The sequence below is a fragment of the Rhamphochromis longiceps genome, linkage group LG22, assembly GCF_057381845.1.
Source record: "Rhamphochromis longiceps isolate RC_006_pf linkage group LG22, R_longiceps_female_GT1.1, whole genome shotgun sequence".
Taxonomy (NCBI): domain Eukaryota; kingdom Metazoa; phylum Chordata; class Actinopteri; order Cichliformes; family Cichlidae; genus Rhamphochromis; species Rhamphochromis longiceps.
In genome coordinates, this window is record NC_140577.1 from 15,655,628 (window position 1) to 15,681,252 (window position 25,625).

The 25,625-nt window shown below is 39.3% G+C and overlaps 2 protein-coding genes across 3 annotated transcripts in view; both read left to right on the forward strand.

The window, feature by feature from the left end:
• The window catches only part of csmd3b (CUB and Sushi multiple domains 3b), a 417,790-nt gene extending 400,800 nt beyond the window's left edge, over nucleotides 1-16,990 (forward strand). The window contains exons 64-72 of the mRNA XM_085395224.1: nucleotides 3,581-3,654; nucleotides 6,286-6,397; nucleotides 6,494-6,673; nucleotides 7,906-7,965; nucleotides 8,870-9,028; nucleotides 10,053-10,189; nucleotides 10,687-10,774; nucleotides 11,267-11,402; nucleotides 12,043-16,990. Of these exons, the coding sequence (XP_085251350.1) occupies nucleotides 3,581-3,654; nucleotides 6,286-6,397; nucleotides 6,494-6,673; nucleotides 7,906-7,965; nucleotides 8,870-9,028; nucleotides 10,053-10,189; nucleotides 10,687-10,774; nucleotides 11,267-11,402; nucleotides 12,043-12,202 (1,106 nt within the window). The 3' untranslated portion in view covers nucleotides 12,203-16,990. The remainder of the gene's footprint in view (nucleotides 1-3,580; nucleotides 3,655-6,285; nucleotides 6,398-6,493; nucleotides 6,674-7,905; nucleotides 7,966-8,869; nucleotides 9,029-10,052; nucleotides 10,190-10,686; nucleotides 10,775-11,266; nucleotides 11,403-12,042) is intronic.
• A 5,186-nt stretch (nucleotides 16,991-22,176) lies between these two features.
• The window catches only part of LOC146643770 (teashirt homolog 1-like), a 173,715-nt gene continuing 170,266 nt past the window's right edge, over nucleotides 22,177-25,625 (forward strand). For both annotated transcript variants that reach the window (XM_085395898.1, XM_085395897.1), the window contains exon 1: nucleotides 22,177-22,257. The gene's annotated coding sequence lies outside the window, so the exon portion shown is untranslated. The remainder of the gene's footprint in view (nucleotides 22,258-25,625) is intronic.

Consider the following 25,625-nt stretch of genomic DNA (forward strand, 5'->3'; position numbering starts at 1 on the left):
GTTAAATATTTACTTTTATGCTCCTTTGATTTTCCATAATAATGTGATCACTCAGTTTTAATTGCCATAAGGTAGCAAAATGACTTTAGGTCTTGGTTAGAACTGGCTATTGTTAGATTATAGCCTCTAATTGGCACAATTTTGCTTTTAAATAAAGATCAACCTTATGAATGAGTAAGTAAACAGGGAGGCTAGGAAAGCCACTTCTGCTTTAAGGTTTTAATATTTAAACTGAAACTTGGTCTCTATCGAAAAGGTCTACAGAGATATGCAATGCTGAGACCCATAGAATGCTCTACACTGTGTTTCTTAATAAATGTACAAGTTCATAAAAAAATCACCAGTGTTACTGTGCCAACTAAGTCTTCAACATGTTTAAAATACAATACCAAGGCCTATAACCTCTGCCAGAAGTTTATATAAGATTTTACTGATTGCTTTTTAACAGTTCCTGACTTCATCATCAATCATTTATCCCCACATGAGCTGGAGCACAGCCTAGCATCCCCAGGCAGGGGTGTCTTACCCACTTCAAAGTCAGGGTTAAAATTAAAAGGCGGTGTTGGTTTAGCCAACAGAGCTTCCAAACTTCTGAGTGAGATTTCTCAAGAGGTCACTCTAGTAAAATGCATATCGTCTTTTTAAATAACATATCAAAGTGTAATATTACAGACTTGTTTTTAATGTGGCCCCTTTGCGATACATACGTTTCCTTTTTGATTAATAATAATCATTAATATAATGACTTGATGTTACTTTTTTTCATTTGCTGGCTATTCTAGTGTTCGTCTGATAGCCCCCTGCCTAATGATCATGACAGTTAATGACCCAAAATTATGAACCTGACAGCCTCATTTTTGTTTACTCATGAGTATTCTGTGCCGAGCAACTGCTGTTCTTTAAAAGTTAGTGTTACATCAACTTATTGGAATAGCAATGAATAGTGACTCATTTGAGACAATCTTAATAAATGGAAGGGCAAGAGTACCTGAAAGGAGAACTTGGATATAAGTGAAAATATTGTTCCTTCCAGCGGACTCTCTCCCAAAGGCCATTTGCAAGCATACCATGCAAACATATTCCCATATGTTTTCTCTGTTGGACTGTAACAATGAAAACTCATTTATATTACAAAACTACAGCACTGTGCAAAAGTCTCGAGCCACCTCTCATTTCTTTATATTTTCCTGGAAATGGGTGCAGTGTTTTATTGAAATATTTACAAGAATACAGGGAAGTAAAGTTTATGTGTCAAAACAGAGATTGAACAGTACTGATAAGCTTGAAAGTCAATATTAGGTTTGACCACCTTTTTATTCTTCAACACAACCTGACCTCTCTTAGGCAAGCTTCCTTGTCATTTCTTTAAATAGTCTCCAGGAATAGTTTTCCAGGCTTCTTGAAGGACATTCAAAGCTCTTTTTTGGATGTTGGCTGCCTTCTGTTCCAGGACAGACCATCCACTTTCTTCTACAGACATTGTAGACAATCACTATATAAGACCTGTTTTCCACTCATACATCAGCCTTGAGTGTCACCCTTCCACTGAGACCATTTGTGATGAGGCTTCAGTGAACAGTAGATGGATCAGCTGAAGGTGCTCTTCAGTTCCGCTCAGGTCTTGGCTGTATTCCTTTTTCTATTTCATAAGGACATAACTTGCAGACGTTGTTCATCTGCTGTAGATTTTTTCCTCAAAAAAAAAAAGTTTCCTCAAACTTTTTAGGAGCACTCTGCACACCGTGGAGTGTCCCAAGCTTTTGGCTAATAGCTCTTTGGGAATTCGTTTGTTTTTGCAAAAACACTGTTTTATTCCTGTCAAATTGTGTTATCTTTTAAATTTTTCATAGATTCAACCAAAGAAAGTGAAACAAATTATGTGTGCTTTGCGATCGGCTGATCATAACAAAGAGCCTAAAAACACAAGTGGTTCTTTAGTTTTTTGTTACATGTAGACACAGCACTGGTTTATTCCCTTGAGTTAAGAGTCTTTTTATGCTATAACTATCCTTGGGTCAGTGTTAAGGGAGTTTAAGTGAGTGACTTCCTTATGCTTTAAAAATTATAAGAAAGTTTTGCTCTGTGGAAGCAAAATCTAAAAATGAGGGGTGGCTTGAGACTTTTGCACAGTATTGTATGCTGTGTGTATTATACTAGACATAAAGTCAACTTTAAAAATATATGATGTAATACTGTATACTGCATATATTGAATATCGAATTCCTTGTCTCTGAGATCTGATTGCTAGTGGTCAAAGTTCAATTAGCAACATATTAGATAAAATTCAGAATTTAAAAGTAGGGCTATAAAACCTGTTTTGGAACTTACAGCAAAAGTGCTTGCTCAGAAGTTGAGTTAACACCAGCACATGCTGTAACTTACAGTATTTAGTAAATGCCTTCAAGAAGCAGACATCCACATCCAACTTCAAACAAACGGCTGCTATCTGGGGATTAAGAAGAAATTGAGAAGGGATATTCGGCACACTTTACAAATGGTCCCTGTGAGTCAATTTACCAGCCCATGCAATGTTTAGAGCAACACTTGGCGTGTCTGATTCAGAGCAGGTGCATGGTAATGAATTTTAATAAATGAGAGCTATTGTAAATGCCAACAAAGACCTTTTTTTTCTTACTTTGCAGCACTCAATAAGGGATACAGCCACTACTTTTACAGCTGCTCAAATGGGAAACAGACTATCTGAAAACAACGGGCTGTCTTTAAATTGTTACCCCATCTGATATAAAGACTTCATCTATAACTGCTGCAATAAGAACTAGTTTCAGTTTGCTGCTGCTGCCGCTGAAGGGAGATCTTTCTGTTCTGTATCATAATTGCTTTTGTAAATGGTAAATGGTAAATGGCCTGTATTTGTATAGCGCTTTTCTAGTCCCTAAGGACCCCAAAGCGCTTGTAGACTGAGACTGTTAAACACACGCAACCACAAAGTGACTCTCGGTGTGTTTTTATGGGCAAAGTGATCTGAAGTGTGTGTGTGTTTTGGTTGATTTATTAGTTTGTGATGTTAGTGTCTGATGTGTATTACTATGTGACTGAAACAGAATGAGTTTTGACCTAAAGCAGCCTGCTCTTTAAATGAGACAGATGAGGGAAGAAGCAGTTGGCAAACGGAGGTCTGGTGACATGGAAAGACAGAAAAAGAGGGGAAAAGAGCAGTTGTACAGCGAGGTAGAAGAAGACAACAGTGAAAGAGAGGAAGAGGGCAGACAGATAGGTACAGGAAGTGAGGGAAGGAGAGAGAGAGAGGTGGAGAGTGAATCTGTCATTTCAGAAGCTGTATTGAATTGAGCTCTGCGTCAGGATGTGCTCTACATGCTGATGACCCTTCCACATGCGCACACACAAACTCACACACACACACACTTAGAGTGGGCCCTGCTTCGTTTTCTGACAAAGTGCTACTGCCCCCTGCTGTCCTGATGGCATATATAATCCACTGTTACCATGACAACAAAAGGGAGGAAAGGGAACTTGAGAGGGATGTATAACGCTGCTGCTAATTTATCTTTCTCCTATTTTTTGTGTGTAATTACTTCCACTCGTGTGCTGATCTTTTCAGAACCAACCAAAACCAGCTGCGATAACCCGGGAACACCACGCTACGGCTCCTTGAATCGGACCTATGGTTTCAAGGTAAATCTGCACTCTCAGACTAGTGCCGTGTCTTTCTACCCAAGAAGTGAACCCAGTAACTAATAGCAGCTGTTGCAAATGAAAGAGAGAGGAAAGAACGAAAGGCAGTAGAGGGAGTCAGAAAGAAACTAAAATGTTAAGACATTCCAATGCAGCGCTTTAAGATTCTTATCCACCGTGCAATGCCATCAGGGAAGCATCTTGTCAGTCCTAAACCACTTGCAGCAGAGGTGTGGACTCGAGTCACATGACTTGGACTTGAGTCAGACTCGAGTCATTAATTTTATGACTTTAGACTTGACTTGAAAAAATGTTCTAAGACTTGTGACTTGACTTGGACTTTTACACCAATGACTTGGGACTTGAATTGGACTTGAACCGGTTTACTTGAAAAGACTTGATATTTTACCCCAAATATAAAATTTAACATGCATATTATATGGAGATTGAAAATGTGACGTCATTCACGGGTAGAACCGCAAAGGATTCTGGGAACTCGTGGCAAGCGGTACTAGCGCACGCAGGCTTTCAATTAAAATCAGTCACACAGCGATAAAAAGAAACACAAAAATGTCAAGAAGCTGTTGTATTATTAACTGCAATAGCCGGTCGCATGACAGCCACGGGAAGCCGACGGGTAAAGAGATCGGTTGTTATCGGATTACGTCGTTGAAGAGAAATTGTTCGAGCCATGTTTCCGAAGTAACAAAGAGGCGACTGGATTGCAGCCATTCAAAGATCAAATATAACGTCCTAGAACACTCCAGCTCACAGGTTAGTCTGCTCCAAGCATTTCCACAAAGGTCAGTCTGCTGTTGTAGTTAATGCGTCATTTTTCTTAACATAATTGGTGATATAGGTTACAAGCAAGTCTGGCGCTGAACAGAAATTGTCGCGCTATGCTCCTTTATTTATTGTGCATAAATAGTGAATTATCCTGACACAATATTGCGTTTCGCTTCTGTTATTATGGTACATTGACAAAAACATATACTTTTATTCACAGGATAAAACAGTTGTTTTTTGTATCACTAATTGTCCAGTACGATTACAGCATACAGTATTATTGTCACTGCTACATTTCTGTGATGCTACCAGAAATTATTTCCACTACTAATTAATTACCGTTGAGCTCAAAGGTCCTATTAATAAACGGTTAAGGAATGTGTATTTATGAAGACGATTTGTGAGACTGGTAAACTTATGATACGTACGATGGTCTTTCGTTCTACACGGTGCATTTCAAGGTCCTGTACCCATCCGTCGGTAAACTGTACCTGGGCTTGTTGCAGTGACCTGAAGTTACTAAACTTCATGAGTGTATGCACTCACTCCAAGAACCGTATAATTATAAATATGCATATAAATATGCTAAGATGAGATAGCTGACTTCATCTAACTAGCAAATGTTTTCCAGGCTACGTTGGTGATACAGTTTTTTTTAATGTGTATGATATTTTTGTCATGCGATTTTAAAGCTGGTCCTACAACCGCATCCAAGAATAACATGCAGCGTATCTCAGAACTGTCGGTGAAAATTATTCTTGGAGCTAAGTTTAATTGAGCTGCATTTTAAAGAGGTGCAATTTCACAATTTGTGTATATTTTCTAAGTTCACTATTTTGTATGTGTTGAGAAAAACACAGATTTTAAAATTACATGGTCTAATATTTACATTTAGCATATAACTGCAACATTATTTTTTCGTTTGTTTTTTTTAAAGACTCGAAAGGACTTGAAATTCAAAGTTTCAGACTTGTGACTTGACTCGGACTTTTACACCAGTGACTTGAGACTCGACTCTGACTTGCCTGACATTACTTGAGACTTGACTTGAGACTTGAGGATAAAGACTTGAGACTTACTTGAGACTTGCAAAACAATGACTTGGTCCCACCTCTGACTTGCAGTATGGTAATGGCTCCAGACATACAGCCAGAGTCATAAAGAAGCATATTCAGTGACAACAGGAGCAAGGAGTCCTGCAACAGATGATTTGCCACCCACAGAGTGCTGATCTCAAACAGTGTGGGATGCTTCTGAAACTACTTGAATTCCCAAACCCAAGAACTATAGGAAATGCTTCAAGATTCTTGGAGAACAACCTGCTTACCTATTACCAAAAAATTATAGTCATTTCAACCAAATAACTAATAATTCACTGTTAATTTGTTATTTGGCAGGAAGAAAGCAAGTAAGATATTTTATAAGGATTGCTACCTGCTACCGCACAGGAGGGAAAATATCTAATGGTTGATAAATATTACAGCATTGCCAGGTAGCAAACTTCATTATATGTTTGACTTTTGATTTGTCTCAAATTAAGTCCTGATGAACGGGGAATGCAAGTTGATTTTATACTTCTAATATTTTAAGGAATACAATGGATGCTTGTGCATTTGCATTGACATGCCACAACCACAACTAAACATCTATTTTAATGTACTTCATATTAAAATACTGGTCTTTATCCACACGAATTCACCTGTTGAAATACGAGTAGCATTTATCCTAGCAGTACAACACTATGATGCTCCTCTGAAGATATTCAGACTCCTCTTTACCAATCAGATCTGTTACAATGTCTCTAATGGCTTCTGTGTGCACTTCTGTCTGTGTCCTTATGCCTAGGTTGGGAGTGTGGTGTCATTTCAGTGCCAGCCTGGTCATTTGATTCAGGGATCTTCCTCCAGAACCTGTCAGCCTGATCTAACATGGAGTGGGACGCAACCCGAGTGCATACGTACGAAACACACTGTTTCAATTTGTCAGCCGCTCACCCTTTCATCCCTTCAGACTCTCACTGAAGTGTAACAATGTATCTGTCTAAACCCCGCAGCCCACGCCTGCAAGCAGCCGGAGAGCCCACTCCATGTGGACGTGGTAGGGATGGATCTTCCTGGGTTTGGCTACACCTTGGTGTACAGCTGTCAGCATGGCTACTTCCTGGCGGGGGGTTCTGAACACAGGGTCTGCAAGAGTGACAGCACTTGGACTGGAAAGATGCCGATATGTCGGGGTAAGTACTTCTGTCCTGCTACAGTCATTTCCATTGTTCACATTTCCTTTAAGTGTATCTTTTTTTGATTATCTTATCTGGAGCATTTTAGCTTAAGTGACCAGATAGCAGTGTTTGAGCATGTTTAGCCCAAGGAGACTTTGTCACTTCACACACAGGGACAGACAAGCCATCTGGAGTAGGGGGAGATTTCCTGTTGGGTTGATCAGCCTTTGGATTGGTGGTGAGCCTGGTGGTTCAAAGGCAAAACAGATCAAAAATGTCCCATGGTGTTTTGTCCCTTTGCTAGATTTACCAGGCAGGACCATAAAGGTGAAGTCATGCATTAATCCTGCTTTATCAAGCTCAAACTACAACCTTGTGAGCCATCGCAGAAGAAATGAAAGAATTGCAACATAACCATCCCGTACTGTACATAGTTAATACTGTAAAATATTAATATCAATAACAATACACTGCCTAGCAAACAATGCTACAATTATCTCTTCGTATTGTCTCACAAATTATGAAAAATGATGGAAACACTGAACATTTGAGCCAAAAAGTTTAAAGTCCACTCTTCAAATCTCACAAAAAGGTCAATTTGGTAGGTGCTTTGATCATATAGAAGAAATCAGCATCATCTCTGCTACAAATATATAGTTGGCACTCTTTAAAATCTTTTCTTAGTATTGACACATGCTCACACACTGTCTTTTCTGAAACCTTCCACCACGGCTACCACCCAGCTGCCCTGGAGTAGTCTTCAAAATTGGAGCACTTCTAAATCCAATTTAAGGTTCTCGGACAAATAACCTGTTCCTGGCTTGCATGTATTTGTTGCCAACAATAGCTGCATCTTGACGTGATAGTACAAGCTGCTGATGGTGAATAGAAAAAGTGTCTTGAAGCCGGTTTTAAAAGGATCTAATATACACAGCAGTTATTGGTCATTGATCATTAACCTTATTTGCATTTCAATCTACAAGTAACCAGTAAATAGGTTTGTCTTGCTCGACCCTTTTTCGGCCCACTTCTCACTCGTCATTGTGACCAAGAGTGACTGCCGCTGCATTTTAATGTGGTTACTTGTTAGTATGAATTGCACTCTCCCCTGGATAACATGGTTGATTAGGGAGGTTGGCTGCAAACTAAAGCATTTTAAAATATTTCGTGCTGTGCCCCTGCTGCCCTGCTCAGGAGTTTTGATATGACATTATCTTCTTTTTCTCTTTCTCTGGCTGTGTGTGTAGCCGGAGAGAAGAAAAAACCTGTGAAGCCAGTAACAGGAACCCCCAGCCCCAAACTAAACGGTCAGTTCTACTACTATCTTTCCTATTCCAGTCTTTTCATTCCTTGTCTATTGTTGACTTATCTATTCTGTTTTAGTCTGGCTTAATCTGTCGTTCGATAAATTCAGCTCAGCTCCTTTTCACTCTGCTACGTTCTGCTCCACAGTGCTGCTCTTGTTTTTCTTATGCTCTTGTCGATTTTGTTGCACTTTACTGCTTTCTATGGTAGTTCTAAATAATTTATTTTTCCTCACTACACAGAGAAAGGTAAATTAACTACTGTGAAATTCTGCTCTTCTTTATGCTTGTCTTTTTCTGCCATACTGTGTGCACTTATCTGCATAAAATGCACACATGCTGAGCAGTTATATACACCAGTTTGCTACAACATTAAAACCACCTGCCTGTTGCCTGGCGAAAAGTTTAACAGAAAGAGTTAATAAAGCAAAGGCAAGGAGCCCAGTAAAAGAAGGCTTAGCTCACTCTCTCTATCCAACCACCAGGACGCCCTGCAGAGAGCAATAAAAATGTAAGTAGCATAGATAAAGGGATGAAGGCAGGGCAAAACGGCAAAGAAGAGAGCCAGTTTAGCTAACTATGTTGAGGTCAACAATGCAGCGAAAACTGAAGACAGATCATCACCTTAAGTAGTAACAGCAGACTCCACACAGGTGAGTGGCAGGAACCCCAGACAAGTCACACCCCACAAGGCCAGATTAATGACACACACAAAACTGATTCATGCAAGACAGAAAGAGAGAGGGAGACAAACAGAGAGAGAAAATGATGAGTCAGCACAGGAGGACAGTACCATCATAGGGGTTAATGCTGTTTAATGCTGATTGGTGCAGGCAGTTCTTCTCATTTTGTTTTTTAAAGATTGGAGCGGACCGTAATCTAATTCATATTCTCTTCTTTTTCGTAGTTCCAGATGATGTCTTTGCTCCCAACTACATATGGAAGGGTTCCTATAATTACCGTGGGAGGAAGCAGCCTATAACACTGAGCATCACCAGCTTTAACTCCACAACGGGGAGAGTCAATGTTACCCTTAGCAACGGCAACATGGAACTGCTCCTGTCAGGCATGTTACGCTAGGTTTAATTGTTCAGTAATCTACTGAAAGCACTTTGAGTAGATTACCACATAAGTGCTGTGACATGACAGGCCATCGTTGTAATAAAATATGCTGTATTGATCCATTGGCAAAACTGTAAGCAAGCAACCAAACAGAATTGAGAGCACTTTTATTCTTTATTGTTGCTTTTTGTTAATGATTGAAATTCATTTCTTTCTACTATGCTTCTTTGCAGCATTGTTGTACACACACATTCACTCACTCACTCACTCACTCACTCACTCAGACAGACACTTACTCACACACATACCTCCCAGGGTCGCACAATAGCGTCAGCAGGGGGTTAAGACCCTATTAAAACACAAATCCTGTTGAAGCTAGAATTGCTTCCTGGAGTCGCAGAGTGCACAAACACCATATCACAAAACCGCGCCGCTATCAGACATTCGTCTTCTGGCTTAAAGGAGCAGCTTTAGATCAATAACAGCTAAAGCTGCACTCACACAGTCACAGAAAGGCCAGTGGCCAGTTACATAAAACTTGCATGTTTTTTTCTGTTTAAGATGTCAAGTTTTCTTTACCCAGGGAATATTTTGAAAGGCAGCAGGGGTTTGGTGTTTTGGGAAATGTGCATACTTTGTATTTTATTTCCAAAAGTGAAGCTGGAAGAATATATCAGTTAGCTATATTTGTATTAGATTGGAGACATGAAAAACAGCCGTCGCTCTCACCTTTTTATGAGTTCATGAATTGAATTTCTTCGCTTAACTTCAGTTTCCTGGTTTTCTCTTTAAAAAAAAATCATCCATTTTTTAAAATAAACATTTTCTTTATTTTGCAGCTCCATTCAGTTTGCTGTCTTCTTTGTATCCCGATAAAATGTCAGAACTAACGACATGTATTTTGCTGGTGCACCAGACAAAGTAGAAACACGTGCTGTAGGATCTAATGAACTATAGTGAGCAAGCCATTAAACCATGTACCATGTGCAAACCAAGTATAAATCACGTGTTTATTCTTCACCCTCTAGGAGTGTACAAGGCGTCCGAGGCCAGGCTGTTGCTGCTGATGTATCAGGTGAATTATGTGAACCAGGGAAACCAACTAAAAGATTCAGCCATCTCTCCCGCCAAGATTATAGATGATTCCTGGACCATGGATGGATTTGTAAGTCCCAGCCGATAAAATCAACCTAACCATATTCAGTTGAGCTGGATTTACATTGAAGCCATTTGACTTTGTGTAAATATAAGTCAGTGAAATATTTAAACTACACCAGCTATCAGAGACTACCATCTCTGCCAAGGCCAATGTTCTTTCTTGCAATTTTAAACACAGCCCTCCAGATCGGAGCCAACATTTAATGTGTCCCTTTGCCTGCCCATGCACCACCTCATCACCAGGTTTCACGACATTCGCTTTGGTAGTTTTTGTGAAATCTTGCCAAAGGAGGAAAAAGAAAATAAACAAGGCTCCCTGAAAATACACCTTATACAAAGATTTCAGCAAAACCCAAACATCATCTTCGATTCATTTGCTCTGTAGTGTTGACATGGAACCAGAAGATAACCATTCTTTGTCCCTCTGTTTTTCTCTTCACAGTTGTTTTCCTTTCCTCTCCCGCCTAAACAATTTCTCAACCGCTCTTTCTTTTTAATCTACAGGTATCAGCAGAGCCCGATGGCTCTAGTTACGTATTCCAGGGTTCTATTCAGGGAAAAGACTATGGACAGTTTGGACTGCAAAGATTGGGTAATTCTCTTTCGATTTTGCCAGCAGCACCAAATAATACTGGCTCCTTTGGAATTCAGCAATGAATGACTACAATTGATAGTAAAATCAGGCAGACTGCTTCAAACTAATTCAGTAAGTAATCTTGGAGCTTCTAGCGACTTTATTGCTGCAACAGGGACAGCCATGCAGTGCATTCTCAACAAGAGGAAAAGCTGCTCTTTAGACTTAAAAGGTTGGAGCTGTGCAAGAAGACTACAAGCTCCCGAGTCCAATGTGAGCTGCAAGTCGCCTGCAAGATGCTAAGCAGATAATAATCATTATCTGGTAGCATCCACGTCCACTTCCAATTACCAGAGCCCCTACCTTAATTATCATAGTTACAACTAATAAAAATTTGGTTGGTTATTTGCTGAACAACTTAGCTTGAAAGCCTTTTGTTCCAAACCCGCAACAATATTTCTTGTTGTATCAAATCACTTTGATGACAGTGTATTTCCTGGTTTGTCGCAGGTCTGAATATGTCGGAGAGTCAAAACTCGCCACCCCCCCAGCTTGGTACCAACAGCAGCTCTGTGGCTATCGCCATCCTGGTGCCTTTCTTTGCTCTGATCTTTACCGGTTTTGGCTTTTATCTCTACAAACAAAGGTATGTGTTGAAAAAAGTAAACCTGCACGTATCCCTTTGAAGTGTCATTCAGCTGCATTTCAGCAGCTGAAAGGAATACATTCCTGTCATTGCATCGTGGTTTCATTTGTGTTTTCCATTAACAACGTGCAAAAAGTAAAAAGGCATTGTTAACATTTTAAGAAGCTGTCTAATTCGTGATAACAATGCCTTACTCAATGGTTTGGTTGTTGCAGTGCTCAAAGACAGTTAAGTCACTGTCTGTTGCAAACTGTGCCGCAAAACAACTCTGTTTAGGAGGTGATAAATTGGATTTTTCAGAGATATGGTTTAAGCACAAATGACTTGTGTTCGCATTGTTAACAGATGCAAATAACTTCTGTTCTGCTGTTAATATCTAAAAAAAAAAAAGGCTTGCTGAAGGAATTAGTTTTGGATGAGCTGATTGGAATCTCACTAGGCTTCCTAAAAGTGCAACACGCTCTCTAATCCTTCTTAAGGCTTGTTTACAATGCTTCTACTCTCAAGACTGCATTCTGTATTGTCCACTGGCTGCTCAGTAATGTTAACATGAATAGGCAATTAGAGCATTTCTGCTTCTTCAATGGTGTATTTATGATTTCTTTATGTGTGTGGTTTTCTTTGTTGTTTTTTTTCACAGAACCACACCAAAAACACAATACACAGGATGCTCAGTCCATGAAAACAACAACGGCCAGGCCGCCTTTGAGAACCCCATGTACAACACCAACGCCAAGGCTGTGGAGGGGAAGGCTGTTAGGTTTGATCCAAATCTAAACACCGTATGCACCATGGTTTGAGGATCGACTGACCTTACTTGAATTTAATGACTCAGATATCCAATGGGACCACGGCCGGTAAGAGACGACGAAAGACAAAAGCTCCGTGCTTCGATGCAAACTTCACCATGAACGACATGGTCTGCACACTGATTACAAAAGACCTTCATTCCCAGTCCAGAAACCTAATCGAACCCAGCTCTCCAGCTGAAACCAAAACCCAGCATTGGTTTCCGTCACTGAAAGCATTTTGTATCCGCAAATGAAATTTGAACAAGTATGAACACAAAAGGTCTGCTGCCTTTGATAGAAGCAAGCAGCCAGTGTGAACTCAATGGGAGATGTAACATCAAGAGATGGAAAGGGATACTACTGAATGGAAAACCATACTGGCTATTATCTGTCTCTAACCCCAAGACTCAGCGGGTCACGGATTCTTTATAATTGGATTCCAAACCAGATACATCCATTATACTCTAACCTCTTATTTAACCTCTCTCACTATCTATAATATGAGTACTAATGATTAAGCCATGACCTGCTAGTTGGACATCATGACATGTTATCACAACCCAATGCCAAATTTTGTATGTCACACAAAGTTGTGAAGAGGACCCAGAGTGGGATCTATGATCACTTGTGCCTGGAGAAAGAGAGCGCACATCATCAGAGCCCAGCTGTAGTTGGAAATCAAAGAGATAATCCGCTAAAAAATATTTTTCATATGTAACATGTTGTCAAACTGACTGTATTAAACAGGTCCTTAAATATGGAAAAAAAAAAGAACAAACGTAATCACAATGACCACAGATGGGGAGATGTGACATGAAGATGATGTCATAAAAGACACTGTGATGTTAAGAAAACTGTTTCTATCTATTTGGTTTCAACACTGACAGTACAAAGAGAACACTGTCACCAGCAGACCATCAGTAAACCGGACTAATGCTTTGTGAAGAGGAAACTATGTCTGAAACAACCATGGAATACAACACCCTAACAGCCAGACAGGACAACCTCCTGTCTCCATTACAACCAGAGGCTGGTATTACCAGCCAGTATTTGTCTTTTTTTCTATTGAAATGGGATCTAAGATGGCTAATGTTAGCAGACAGTTGTGAATGTTGCTTTGAAAAGAGACTAACTCCTAAGCGAAGGATAAGGGCATCCTTGGAGATGGAGCTGTAATCCTAACTGAACTGGGATTAGAGCACAGCAAAACTAAAAGGAGTCTAAAGGGGAGCTAGCACTTAGAGAACGGATGAGAGACTGTCTCATCTAAAGGATAAACTGCCTCTTCCCATCCAATGGATAAGAGAGGAGGCTAAGGAGATGGAGACAGACCCTAACTGAACTGGAAGTAGACTAAGGGAGTCATTAAGAGAAAAAAGAAGATTTTGAAATTGTAACCCAGCCAATCAGAGCCTGTCTAACCTGAAATCATTTACTGGGAGAGGTCAGCCCTCCCTCTACATAATGAATCAGATCAGACAGAATATGAGGTAAGATGTTCCTGATCCTGCGAATTTAAATGGATTTTGACCAGAAAGACACTAAATGGATACAGAGGACTCTGATGGACTAACAAAGAGAAAGACTTTGACAAACAGAGAAAGCTCTGGCACTAAAGCACATTTCATGGGAACACTACCTGTCTGCCCGCTGAGAGATGGACTAGCATAGGGACGGAAAGGTTACTGACAGGGTGAATGACAGACACAAATGATGACAGGTACACATACAAAATCTGGAGAGTCAGGTAGAGACAAGTGGTATTAACAGTCATGCAATGAGACAGACAGGTTCAAAGAAGATGAGCCTGGTCTCGGACTGTTGCAGGCTCCATCCATGTCTCCACTTCGCAGACAGTTTAAACACAGATTTACAGGCTTACAGAAGGACAGACAGGAGGCAGAGACAGACATGAACTGATAGACAGGCTAAAAGAAAGGCAACAAGGTTGTAACCCTACAATTGTGGACACTGTTCCACTGTAATTCTGCACTCTGAGAGTGCTTATCTTCTTTCTTTCTTACTGCTGCAGAATCTTCTGATCTGTAAATCTATTGCATATATATATTCGGGAGCATTCACCACCTATATTTTTGTGCTATATATTTACCACAGGGGAGGGGCTAAAGGGTAAAGACAGATTATAGCAGAGTTTTTAGAAAAAAAGAAAGAAACATCGGAATAAAAGACATAATTACGTGCTATTCACAGAAGTCACAAGCAGTATTTTGGTTTCTTTGTAACATTAAGCTGGTTTATTTGAATTCATTCTGTATTTTGAAGACCCTCACACATGCACCGTCTTTCCCACTGGGGCAATTATGAGCATCAGTGGTATTGTTGTTGTCGTTACTGTTGAGATGCAAGGTTTGCCAGCAACAATTATGCTTTTTAAATGGGTTTTAGTCTACATTTATCACAGGTGGCAGATTTCCAAAACATGTTAGAGTTTGTACTTGTTTGCCATTTTTCCGAATCCTGCACTGGAGATGTTGGACAATAAAAATATGTAATTATCTCCACTGACACACCAACAACATTTTAAGGGTGAAGCTAAAGACAGCGTAACAGCTGGGATTTCTGAACTAGCTGGCGCAGTGAGGACACAGAAAATAGTGAATTAAAACTCTTGTACTTTTAAAAATAGCTGTTTATTTAGTTATGTTTGAAATCTATAATAGATTACTAGTATACTTCAAACCTTTCTGTCATCATGGCAACACAGAAAATCGAGCTTTTAATGGAGCCCATTTGTTTGATAGACAAACTCTCATCCAGCTCCGTCTCTGGATATTTTTATCATCTCTTACAGTACAAGGCCACAATAAAAGAAAACATACAATTGGGCTGAAGTGCTTATTAACAATGAAAACTGATAAAATTGCCCAAAATTGAGTTTTTAAATAGATATATTGATCAAATTTGAGTTACATAACATGTCATATTGTGTTTCTATTATATATTTTATATAAGGAAACGGGACAAACATAAAAGAGATTAACAAATACTTGCAATACTTAGGATCTGTTTTTCAATACACTTCAGAATTATGACAATTTTTAAATAAATTTTATTTAGTTGCAAAACATACACAGTTTAATCTGCAGGAACCAGGATGTTATATCTCACTTGTGGCAGCTAAATGTGTCTGTTGCCACATAAAGTGTGTATAAATTAAAGACTACTTAAATTACATATTATTAGTAGATGTTGTTTGATAGTTGGTGCACCAACAAATAGATGATGCTTTTTGTTAAGCCCAAAACATGTTTTAAGGACAATATATGAGGAAAATATGATTAAATAGACAACTTGATGGCCTTCTTGTAAAGTGATGCAGCAAAGCTACTATTAAAAAATATATTCAGCTCACAGCACACATGGCATCTGAACCCTACGTATGGATTTCTTTCGTGTCTCAGTATCTTACTCAGGATGCCTTCAGTGTGAATCAGAATCACACCACAGACAGACCTGATCGTCTTTAGGTGATCTTACAATCTATTTTGCCCGTTTTCTAACATCCACATCATGTTAAATCAGTAGACCCCATTTGACTCTTTAGGTTTAAAGGTTTGCATTATCTTTGGCACTACAAGTCTCCAACATGAGTGTTGCTCAACAACAGACAGATTTTAATGACACGCATGTCTGTGTTCAGTGAATGTCAAATCTTATAATCTATTTATAATCATGAACTGACCCATTTATCATAATGCTCGACTATTTGAAGCCAACGCTTGTTTTGTTCTTTTTCTTATTTCATGCATATTGCATAAAAGCAGCCATATGATCTCAATTTTATATATTTATTTATTTTTTGTTGTGATTGTTGTTGTTCCAGTGTGATCTGCCACCTTTTGATAAACACTCTGCAACGTTTTCTATATTTTGCCCCTATCTGCCACTGTTGTTGCACTTGATATCAGCCTTTCTAATGATTTCATGTACCATAAATGAACCACTGCTGAGAGATGAGTAGATGTTTGAGTTTTTGTATGAAACCTTTCAGAGTAAATCAACTATCACGAGGGAAGGGCCTGGTAGTAAACCATATTAATTGGTCTTAACAGGAGGCAGAAATAGAAGTATCAATCAGCATTAGTCATTGTTTTGCAGCTTTGTTGCTCATTGAATAAAAGTGTTTGTTTTTGTTGTTTTCTTTTTGAAGAATCTGGTTTCACGAACGAGAGGCTGAATTTTGTTAGTTTTGGGGTCCCGCACATGATGGATAACTAGACTTTTTAATGAGTCTGGGTGCCAGGGTGAACAAAAACATCCACTTTGTTTTAAGAACCCCCGCTGCTGTGACCACAGGCGCCAACCACATCCAGCTGACAAGAAAACTCCTTTTAAAGTCGTTACTGATTTAAAGGCAAAGGTAGCTGCGGCTTCCTTGTTTATCCATGCTGTGACTGTGCCGCACTTCATCGCTATCATGACATCGTTTCTTATTACAGGTCGGACTGATTGTTACCGCTCTTGTGGTTGTTGTTGTTGCTTTTGTTGCCGTTTCTTCAGTATGAATCTGACACAGTGCCTACCAAAAACCACGAGACCCTCCCTTTCACTCTGTCTCCCACGCACGCACACATGCATACATACAAACACACACACCTGCTCCAGCGCCCTCTGCTCCCCTCACTCATCATCAGAGGTCATTTTTTTCTAAGCTTCAGTCTATTTTGCCACAAGCTTTTCCTACTGACTGACCGCAATAAGACCCTTGTGATTTGAAAGACTTAAAGCCGTTCCTGCCTGGGGGACATTGGAAATATTCACCATTTGAGAAAAAAAAAAAAAGATGAAATATAGAATAAAAAAGTGTTTTGTACAGAAATATATTTTTATGATGAAATAATTTGTAAAATGTATGACTCTATTATGTAAATTTTCAATGCAATGTAAAATTAAAAAAGGCTAATTGCTTTTGTAAAAAAAGAAAGTGTGTTTTTCATTATTGTCTCGTTACTTTTAATGACTTTCTGAAAACTGGAAATTGTAACCACTTTAGCTGAGTTATGCCTAGCAAACACCTGAACATATTTCTCTTTATGAGGAAAGCAGCGTTGAGGCTACAGCTTAAAATATGTGAGATTAAGTGTTGCAGTGTAAATTGATGTGAAATTTAAATGTTGCTTTAGGTGCAAATGTGACTTGAAAACTAGTTTTCAAAGTCAGGAAATCCCTTGCAGGGGAAATACAGCAGGCGCAATGTGTACTGGAATGAATGTAAATACAGCGTCGCTACAGTATCTCACCTTGAGATGAGCTCCCTAAACTTCTTCCATTCAAGAACCGTGGAAGTTCTTATCACTGGAAATCCAACATTATTATTTGCTGCTGCACCTTGCTGGAAAAGAAGCAAGAAATAGGGAAGAGGAGACAGCGCAGTTTTCACTGGTCAAAAGGTAGTTAAGCAAAGGCATGCACACATTTGTTCACGTATATGCAGTAACAATAGGAAATTAGAAGAGCCACTTCATGTTACGATATAGCAGAATCTGCATCTGGCTAATATTCCCTTTACAGGTGAAGAAGACCCCGACATACTTAAGCATATTCATTTAAGGCATATCAAGAGCATCGATACCTGCGCTGGTATTGGTATTGAATCGATACTAGCACAATTGGATCGATACTTTGCTTCTATTCGCTAAGTTTAGTATGTAGCTTGTTGAATAGTGTTAAATTAATTAATTTTTTAGAAATAAAAGTTTTGTGTTGACTGTCACGTGTGGTGTATTTATATCTTATACATTTAAAAAACAGAAGTTGACTCAAAGTGCTTTAACATAAATAGACACCCAGAGTGGAAAGCAGTGCAAATAAATGTAAACTCGGCTTCTCATGACACTCATCTTTTATCAAGATGGATGTCACATTTAACCTGAGACTGAATTTTGTGTAATTTCTATACAAAACTTAACACAAATATGAAAAAAAGTTTTCAAACCAGGCTCCAGATGCTTTCAGCGTCAACTCCAGACCGCCGACAGGTCTCGCACACAACAGCCATTTTATCACTTGACGCATACTGCTCCGACTGCTAAGGTCACTACCTGGGTTATGCCATGTCGCAAGTTTTTTGAGGTGCTTTTGTGATACTTAATGGATCAGATTACATTTTTTTTCTCCTCGATATCCGATCCAGTAATTTAGGTCAGGATTGGACCGATACTGTATATCGGATTGGCCCATCCCTAATATGTATTAAGGCCATGGTAACTACATAAATTGCAAAAAACAGAAAATAAAAGTGCAAAAAACTACAAAAAAATTGAAAATCGTTTTTGTTTTCTTTTTGTTTTTTACACATATTTCTAGTTAGAGAAATTTCAGAGGTATATCTCTCAAAACTGTAAATGCAAAAAGTTGCACAAAATAGTTTCCAACCACAGGAAATTTAATTTACATTTTAAGTGTCTTCATAGTTTTCTTTTTGAGATACATCATTTTTTTTATATATAGTGCAGGAAAAACAAAATAAACGAAATAAATATTATAATGCAAATTTAGCATGTGCATCAGAATAAACTATTTCCAACAGTGTCATTTGAGTTCTAAGCATCCCAGTAACTATACAGAAAAGCATGAAGTCAAACATGACTTTTAAAAACACCTGTATAGCTTTATTAATGCCCGAAGGGGAAAAAAACTACGTTTCCCCACGAGATATAACGTCACTTCCGGTTTTGGCAGGTAATCCGATTATTAAGTGATGATGTGACGAATCCTACTTCCGGGCCTAAAGTAGTCTGCGTTTAATATGGCTTTTGTGTTGTTAACGTGTTTAATGTTATGTATTTTCTTCTATTTAATCTCAAAAGCTCCTAAAAAAAAGTCAGTGATCACCGTTGACCTCTCTCGGCTTTTATTACCGCTAATCATTTATTTAAGCTCAGTTTTTAAAATAATAATAATGGATTGGATTTATATAGCGCTTTTCTAGGCACCCAAAGCGCTTTACAATACCACTATTCATTCACTCTCACATTCATACACTGGTGGAGGCAAGCTACAGTTGTAGCCACAGATGCCCTGGGGCAGACTGACAGAAGCGAGGCTGCCATATCGCGCCATCGGCCCCTCTGGCCAACACCAGTAGGCAAGTAGGGTAAAGTGTCTTGCCCAAGGACACAACGACCAGGACAGAGAGCCCAGGGATCGAACCGGTGACCTTCCGGTTACAGATGCGATTCCCAACCCAGCCCATGCAGCAGTATATGAATGACTGACCTCGTATTGTGGATGGATTATCTCAGTTGTTCTCCTGGCTGAAGTTTGGTCCTTTTACAGCATCCTGCCATGCGATTACATTTGTTCCTGACCACCGAGAACACTCACGTTAACTTTTATCCAGTGGAAAAAAAGTTAGCTTGTTTATATTATGCTAACATAGCTGTGTCGCTAGCGGTCACGTAGCACATCATTATATACCAGCCAAGGCTGGACTGGGACAAAAAATCGCCCCGGGCATTTTGACTAGAGACCGGCCCACCAGGATAAAGATTGAAAATGTGACGTCATTCAGGGGTAAAACTGCAAAGGATTCTGGGAACTTGTGGCAAGAGGTACTAGCGCACGCAGGCTTTCAATTGAACTCAGTTACACAGCGATAAAAAGAAACACAAAAAATGGCAAGAAGCTGTTGTATTATTAACTGCAACAGCCGGTCGCATGACAGCCACGGGAAGCCGATCGTTTTTTTTTTAATCGGATTACATCGTTGAAGAGAAATGTTTTAAGCCATGTTTCCGAAGTAAGAGCCTACGGATGGTCTGGATATACCAAATATAACGTCCCAGAACACTCCAGTTCACATGTTAGTCTGCTCCAAGCATTCCCACAAAGGTCAGAGTTTTTAGTCGTTAATACGTCATTTTTCTTAACATAATTGGTGATATAGGTTACAAGCAAGTCTGGCGCTGAACAGAAATTGTCGCTATGCTCCTTTATTTATTGTGCATAAATAGTGAATTGTCCTGACACGATATTGCGTTTCGCTTCTGTTATTATGGTACATTGACAAAAACATATACGTTTATTCACAGGATAAAACAGGTTTTTTGTATCACTAATTGTCCAGTGCGATTACAGCATACAGTATTATTGTCACTGCTACATTTCTGTAATGCCTACCAGAAATTATTTCCACTACTAATTAATTACCGTTGAGCTCAAAGGTCCTATTAATAAACAGTTAACGAATGTGTATCTATGAAGACGATTTGTGAGACTGGTAAACTTACCTTTGTTCGTACGATGGTCTTTCGTTCTACACGGTGCATTTCAAGGTCCTGCACCCATCCATCAGTAAACTGTACCTGGGCTTGTTGCAGTGACCTGAAGTTACTAAACTTCATGAGTGTATGCACTCACTCCAAGAACCGTGTAATTACAAATATGAGCGTGGTGAAAGTTGGGCAGCACGCTAAGGTATTTTGTCCCTCTGTGTGCTCGTAAGGGTCTAACCCTTTCACTGGTTTGATTTTTCCTCGTATCTTTTCTTTGTCTTTTCGTCGAGTCTGTCTTTGTACGAACCGGCATTGTTCTCCTTCGTTTTGTACATTCCTTTTTTGTGCGGCAAAGAAAAACAAGAAGGTATTGGAACCGGAGAATGAACGTTTTGCGGTGCTGCAAATGCTTGCGTTTGATGCGGTACTTGGATTGTTTTGCCACGAGTTCCCGGCATGCAATGCGCGAAAATCACGTGATTGCTAAACAAGGGGGCGGGTGCATTCGGCCTCCTCGGCTGTAATTGGTCCAGCCCAGAGTCGATCATGACCAATTGGCCAATCCAACACCTTTCATTATATATACCCTTCCTAAAAAAAAAAAAAAAAAAAAAAAAAATCCATCGGCCCATAAAAACAAAAAATCGCCAGCGGCCCACCGGGCAAATGCCCGGTACGCCCGATGGCCAGTCCAGCTATGATACCAGCTAGCCCAACTTCAGTAACCCTGCAAACGTCACTGCTGTTTAGTTTCTTGTCTTCATTCATGCTGGAAGTGATAACAGAGCTGTACGTTTTCATTTGTTTCCAAAACCCCGCAGTCAGGACATGCTATATTGTATTTAGATGGAAGCTAGCGAGCTAACTCCCTGCTAACTTCTAACTCCGTTAAATGTCATAAATTCCGTTTTCATGGATGCCTGGATGTTAAACTCAGTTGTTACACCTGAACAACGCTGATAATTTTATTAAAGATGAAAGACTTAAGACAGTGTTTTAACTCTCAGTAATGCCACAGTGATCATTTGATATATGGACCTGCAGCGGAGTTTAGGCTCAGACACGGCTAGTTATGTCAGACTGAATGATCGGATGGCGGACATGCGATCGTTCCTGCTGATGTCCAACTTAGGAAGTGTTATGAACAGCTGATCAGATCGGCAAAGTCAGGAATATAATTTTTCTGTTGCTGCAAGCGCTTTTTATGCAATTTTTGCAAAGCCATATGTGGAAGGAAAACGTGACCTAGGACAAGCTGAATGCATAAGATGCAAGTATAACTCTTCAAGTTTCCTATGCAAAAAAATAAAAAATTTTTTTAAAAATTGCGTTAGTTTATGTGGATGCACTTCTACCGGGATTTAAAAATAGTTATGCAAAACTGAGCGTTCCCACTCCAGTAGGCCTTAAAGGGTTAAAGACATTTAAGGTGTCCAAAAAAAAAGTTTCAAATTGCCTGAAAACTGAACGTTGTGGTTGTTTTATTAATTAACCGAGAATGCAAAATAAATAAATAAAGTTAAATTTTCATATGTGAATAAAAGGCCAAAGAAAATAAAATTTGTTGGCTACTGTGGCACTATGTTAAAGGCAGAGACATGAAAATAGTAGCCCCCCATTTTATTTGATGCTCAGAGACATTTTCTTTTAGTAAGGCCACTGCAATGTAAGTTTTACTGTTGTATAAGTTCCGCCAGCAGAGGGCGCTCGGTCCTGTACGCATCGGTAGCTGACGCTACACTAGAAGAAGTAGTGTCAGTGGCGAAGAGGCAGCGTACGGCCTGCGCGCCAAAGAGAACTGATTGTCTTATTTTTCTGTTTTTACAGGTAAGCTGGGTGGTTGATAATATAAACAGATGTTATAAAAGTGACAGACAGCAGTGGCGATTAATGATAAATGTCTTGTGTGTGGCGAATGTTAAGCTAAAGAGCTAATTTCCAAGTTGGTCCAGTTGTTAGCCTGTGCCGATCCAAGTGTTAGACTGTACCGAAACTGTGAGCTCGGTGCAGGTGTATTTTTGGGTTAAAGCCACAAGATATATATTTTGCACAATAAGAGAAAGTGTGAATTGTTTTATGTTTAGTTCATGAAGAGTGAATGCTATAGAAATATGTTAAGAAAAACATTTATTTGAAAGGGATCTAGTTTATTAAATACAGTTAAGAAGACAGGTTCATAAATAGATTAAAACAGTAGTAAAAACAAGATAAAACTGTAATGAGTTCACTATGTTGTTCATGTGTATAGTAAAATGTATTTGTGTGATTTAACCAGTTTACAAAGGTGGTGCATGTGAATATGAAACTGTATAAGTTACTTGTATAAAGTAATGTCAGCTACACTAGAAGTAGTGTCAGTGGTGAAGAGGCAGCATACGGCCTGCGCGCCAAAAAGAACTGATTGTCTTATTTTTCTGTTTTTACAGTTTTCTGTAAAAATAAATATGTTGCACGGGAGATGAGTTGGCCCATCATTTCAACAGTGTAACACTACATTTAGCTAAATTTTTCAAAATGTCAGTGTAGATGTAATAATAATAATAATAATAATAATGGATTGGATTTATATAGCACTTTTCAAGGCACCCAAAGCGCTTTACAGTGTCACTATTCATTCACTCTCGCATTCACACACTGGTGGAGGCAAGCTACGGTTGTAGCCACAGCTGCCCTGGGGCAGACTGACAGAAGCGAGGCTGCCATATCGCGCCACATATCGATGTGGACAAAACCTTAGCTGGGCAACTCCATCTGTTGATAGTTAAGTAAATTACTGTTGGTCAGATGAGTAATCATCTGTATTGGTAATAATCTGTAATGTCTGTCAGCTGCCAGGGACCTCTACTTCAGCTGAAGATGAGAACGATGCCTCTACAGCTCTGAAACTGCAACCACCAGCTTTTCGTTTGGTTAAATGTTGCTCTGAGGGAAACTAGTTGTTAAGGAGATGCAACTAAAATAACTAAATGGCTCACAGTCTCTGGTCTAATTCATCCCAAAGGTTTTCTTTTTGGTTGAGGTCAAGACTCAGGCCAGTTAAGTTCTTCCACACCAAACTCACTCATCCAGGTCTTTATGGACCTTGCTTTATCCACTGGTGTGCAGTCATGTTGCACACCAGTGGGGCCATCCCCAACTGCACAAAGTTGGGAGCATGAAATTGTTCAAAATGTCTTGGTATGCTGCAGCTTTAAGAGTTCCTTTTACTGGACAAGTACTGTTGGTAACTCCTGGCAGCCATCAAACCCAGACTAGTTTATAGGATGTCAGGCGGAGAAGCATGATTTGTCCCTCCAAAGAACATGAGTCAGCTGCTCGGCCATGGAAATCTCCTACACACCAGTAACAAACTACATTTTTACTAGTGGCCACTTGATACTGCCTGTAAAAGTGAGTAAATCCCATGAGCTCCAACTTTATAGCATTAAAAAAGCATGTTTACAGCCTGGTGTAACAGTTGGCTTTTCCTGCGAAAGATAAGTTCTCACTTCTCATAAACTCCATTTGCATTATTTTTTATGGCTCATCCACCTCGATACCTGACTTAAGTGTGGCTGGTTTGATTGGCAGACACTGACACCACTGGTGCTTGGTAGACATCTGAAACAAAATCAAATAAAGAATTCAGGAAGGTGGGATCTACTGTGGTTGAAATTGTACTTTCAGATACAGAAAAATAAAAAAACATAAATAAAATCTACGTAGACACTTTTATGTTCTTTCAGCATCCTGTTTTGTATGTTTTTTTTTCTGGTTTTTCTCATTCGTATGTTTGTCAGTGCAAACATTGAAGACCGAGATCATCAAATAATTTATCTGAACAGGTTTCACGTCTTGTGCTACATGGTGACAGATGAAATGTGTATTTGTAAACTGGTGAATACTCAATGTTAGCAGAGACGCTTGATTGTGTTGCTGACAGTTTTATAAGAGAAGTGTGTAGGGTACCATTTGCTTCTTATTTTATTTACCTAATGCATCCACTAGATGGTGCCAGGTAAGCTCTGTAACTTTGTTTTGAACAGTTCCCTATGTCTGTGTTTCCTACATCATACCTTATGTCAGCTGATCAGAGACAATGATGCGAAAAGAAGTTAAACTAACTTGAGACAACATCAGCGGGAAACCAATTTTTTATTCAGAAAGCATGGCCTAGATTTTAGACGTTTTTTTTAAGTTTCCTGAAACCCTTTGATGTAAAAGTTGTTCCAAAGCCTGGATGCAGATCAGAACTCTTCACGTCTGTTAATCAAGTTGCAGCAATCTGGAATTTGTTCAGCTATCTGTGCTCCAAATCTGAGCAAAAGGAAAAAAAAATATTTGAAGAACAAAGTAGAAAATAAAGTATGTTTGATGTGTGCAGTTGCCCTTGATTTTCTTCAGCTTCGCTGTGCTGTCGGTAGATGGAGCCAGGTGACCTGAGAAAGTGCCTTCTGCAAAGACTGCCAGCCTTTACAATGTGCTGCCAATACGTCGTCTGTTTATATATTTATAAAATCCAGGAATATGCCATTAGGCAGTCAGTGCTCTCATGGAGTATTAAAAGCACACTTTGCACATAATTACACAGAATTAGATGGAAAATTCCAGAATGCTGTTTATCAGTCAAACTGTGGTTTGCTATATCTTAACAAAAATACACAATTTTTCTTCAGGCTTTGCAGCATTTATATGTAAATATCCCTCCAGTCCCATAAACACACTGTGACTGGAAAAAGCAATCCGATCTTCCCACTTCACATCAGTCCACAGTAGACAAAACAGCAATAAGAGAAATATAATTACACAAATTAAGATTAGATTTTTTTTAACACTATTATTTTATTTATTTATTTATGCCCATTTTCTCTACATCCCTACTAAGCTGGCTGCTTTCTGCCAGTAATTGTGTTTGCATTTACCACGGAAAATCAGCAGATGGCGCCATCTTACCTCTAAATGCCTCCACAGTCGTATCTGTGGAACAGCTCTGTGTTGGCAGCAATCAGCTGCAGAATAGTGGTACTGATGAATCAACCAAAAAACGTGTGGATGTTGAATTATCTCATAATAAAATAAACCTGCACCTCATTATGACAAACTTAGTCACAGGTGTCGTGAAAAGAACAAAAAATATGAATGTGTGACTTGTTCGCTGTGAGCTACTAGCATACAAAGGGTGAACATTGAAGAAAAAGGCTCAGCTCGGTTAAAAT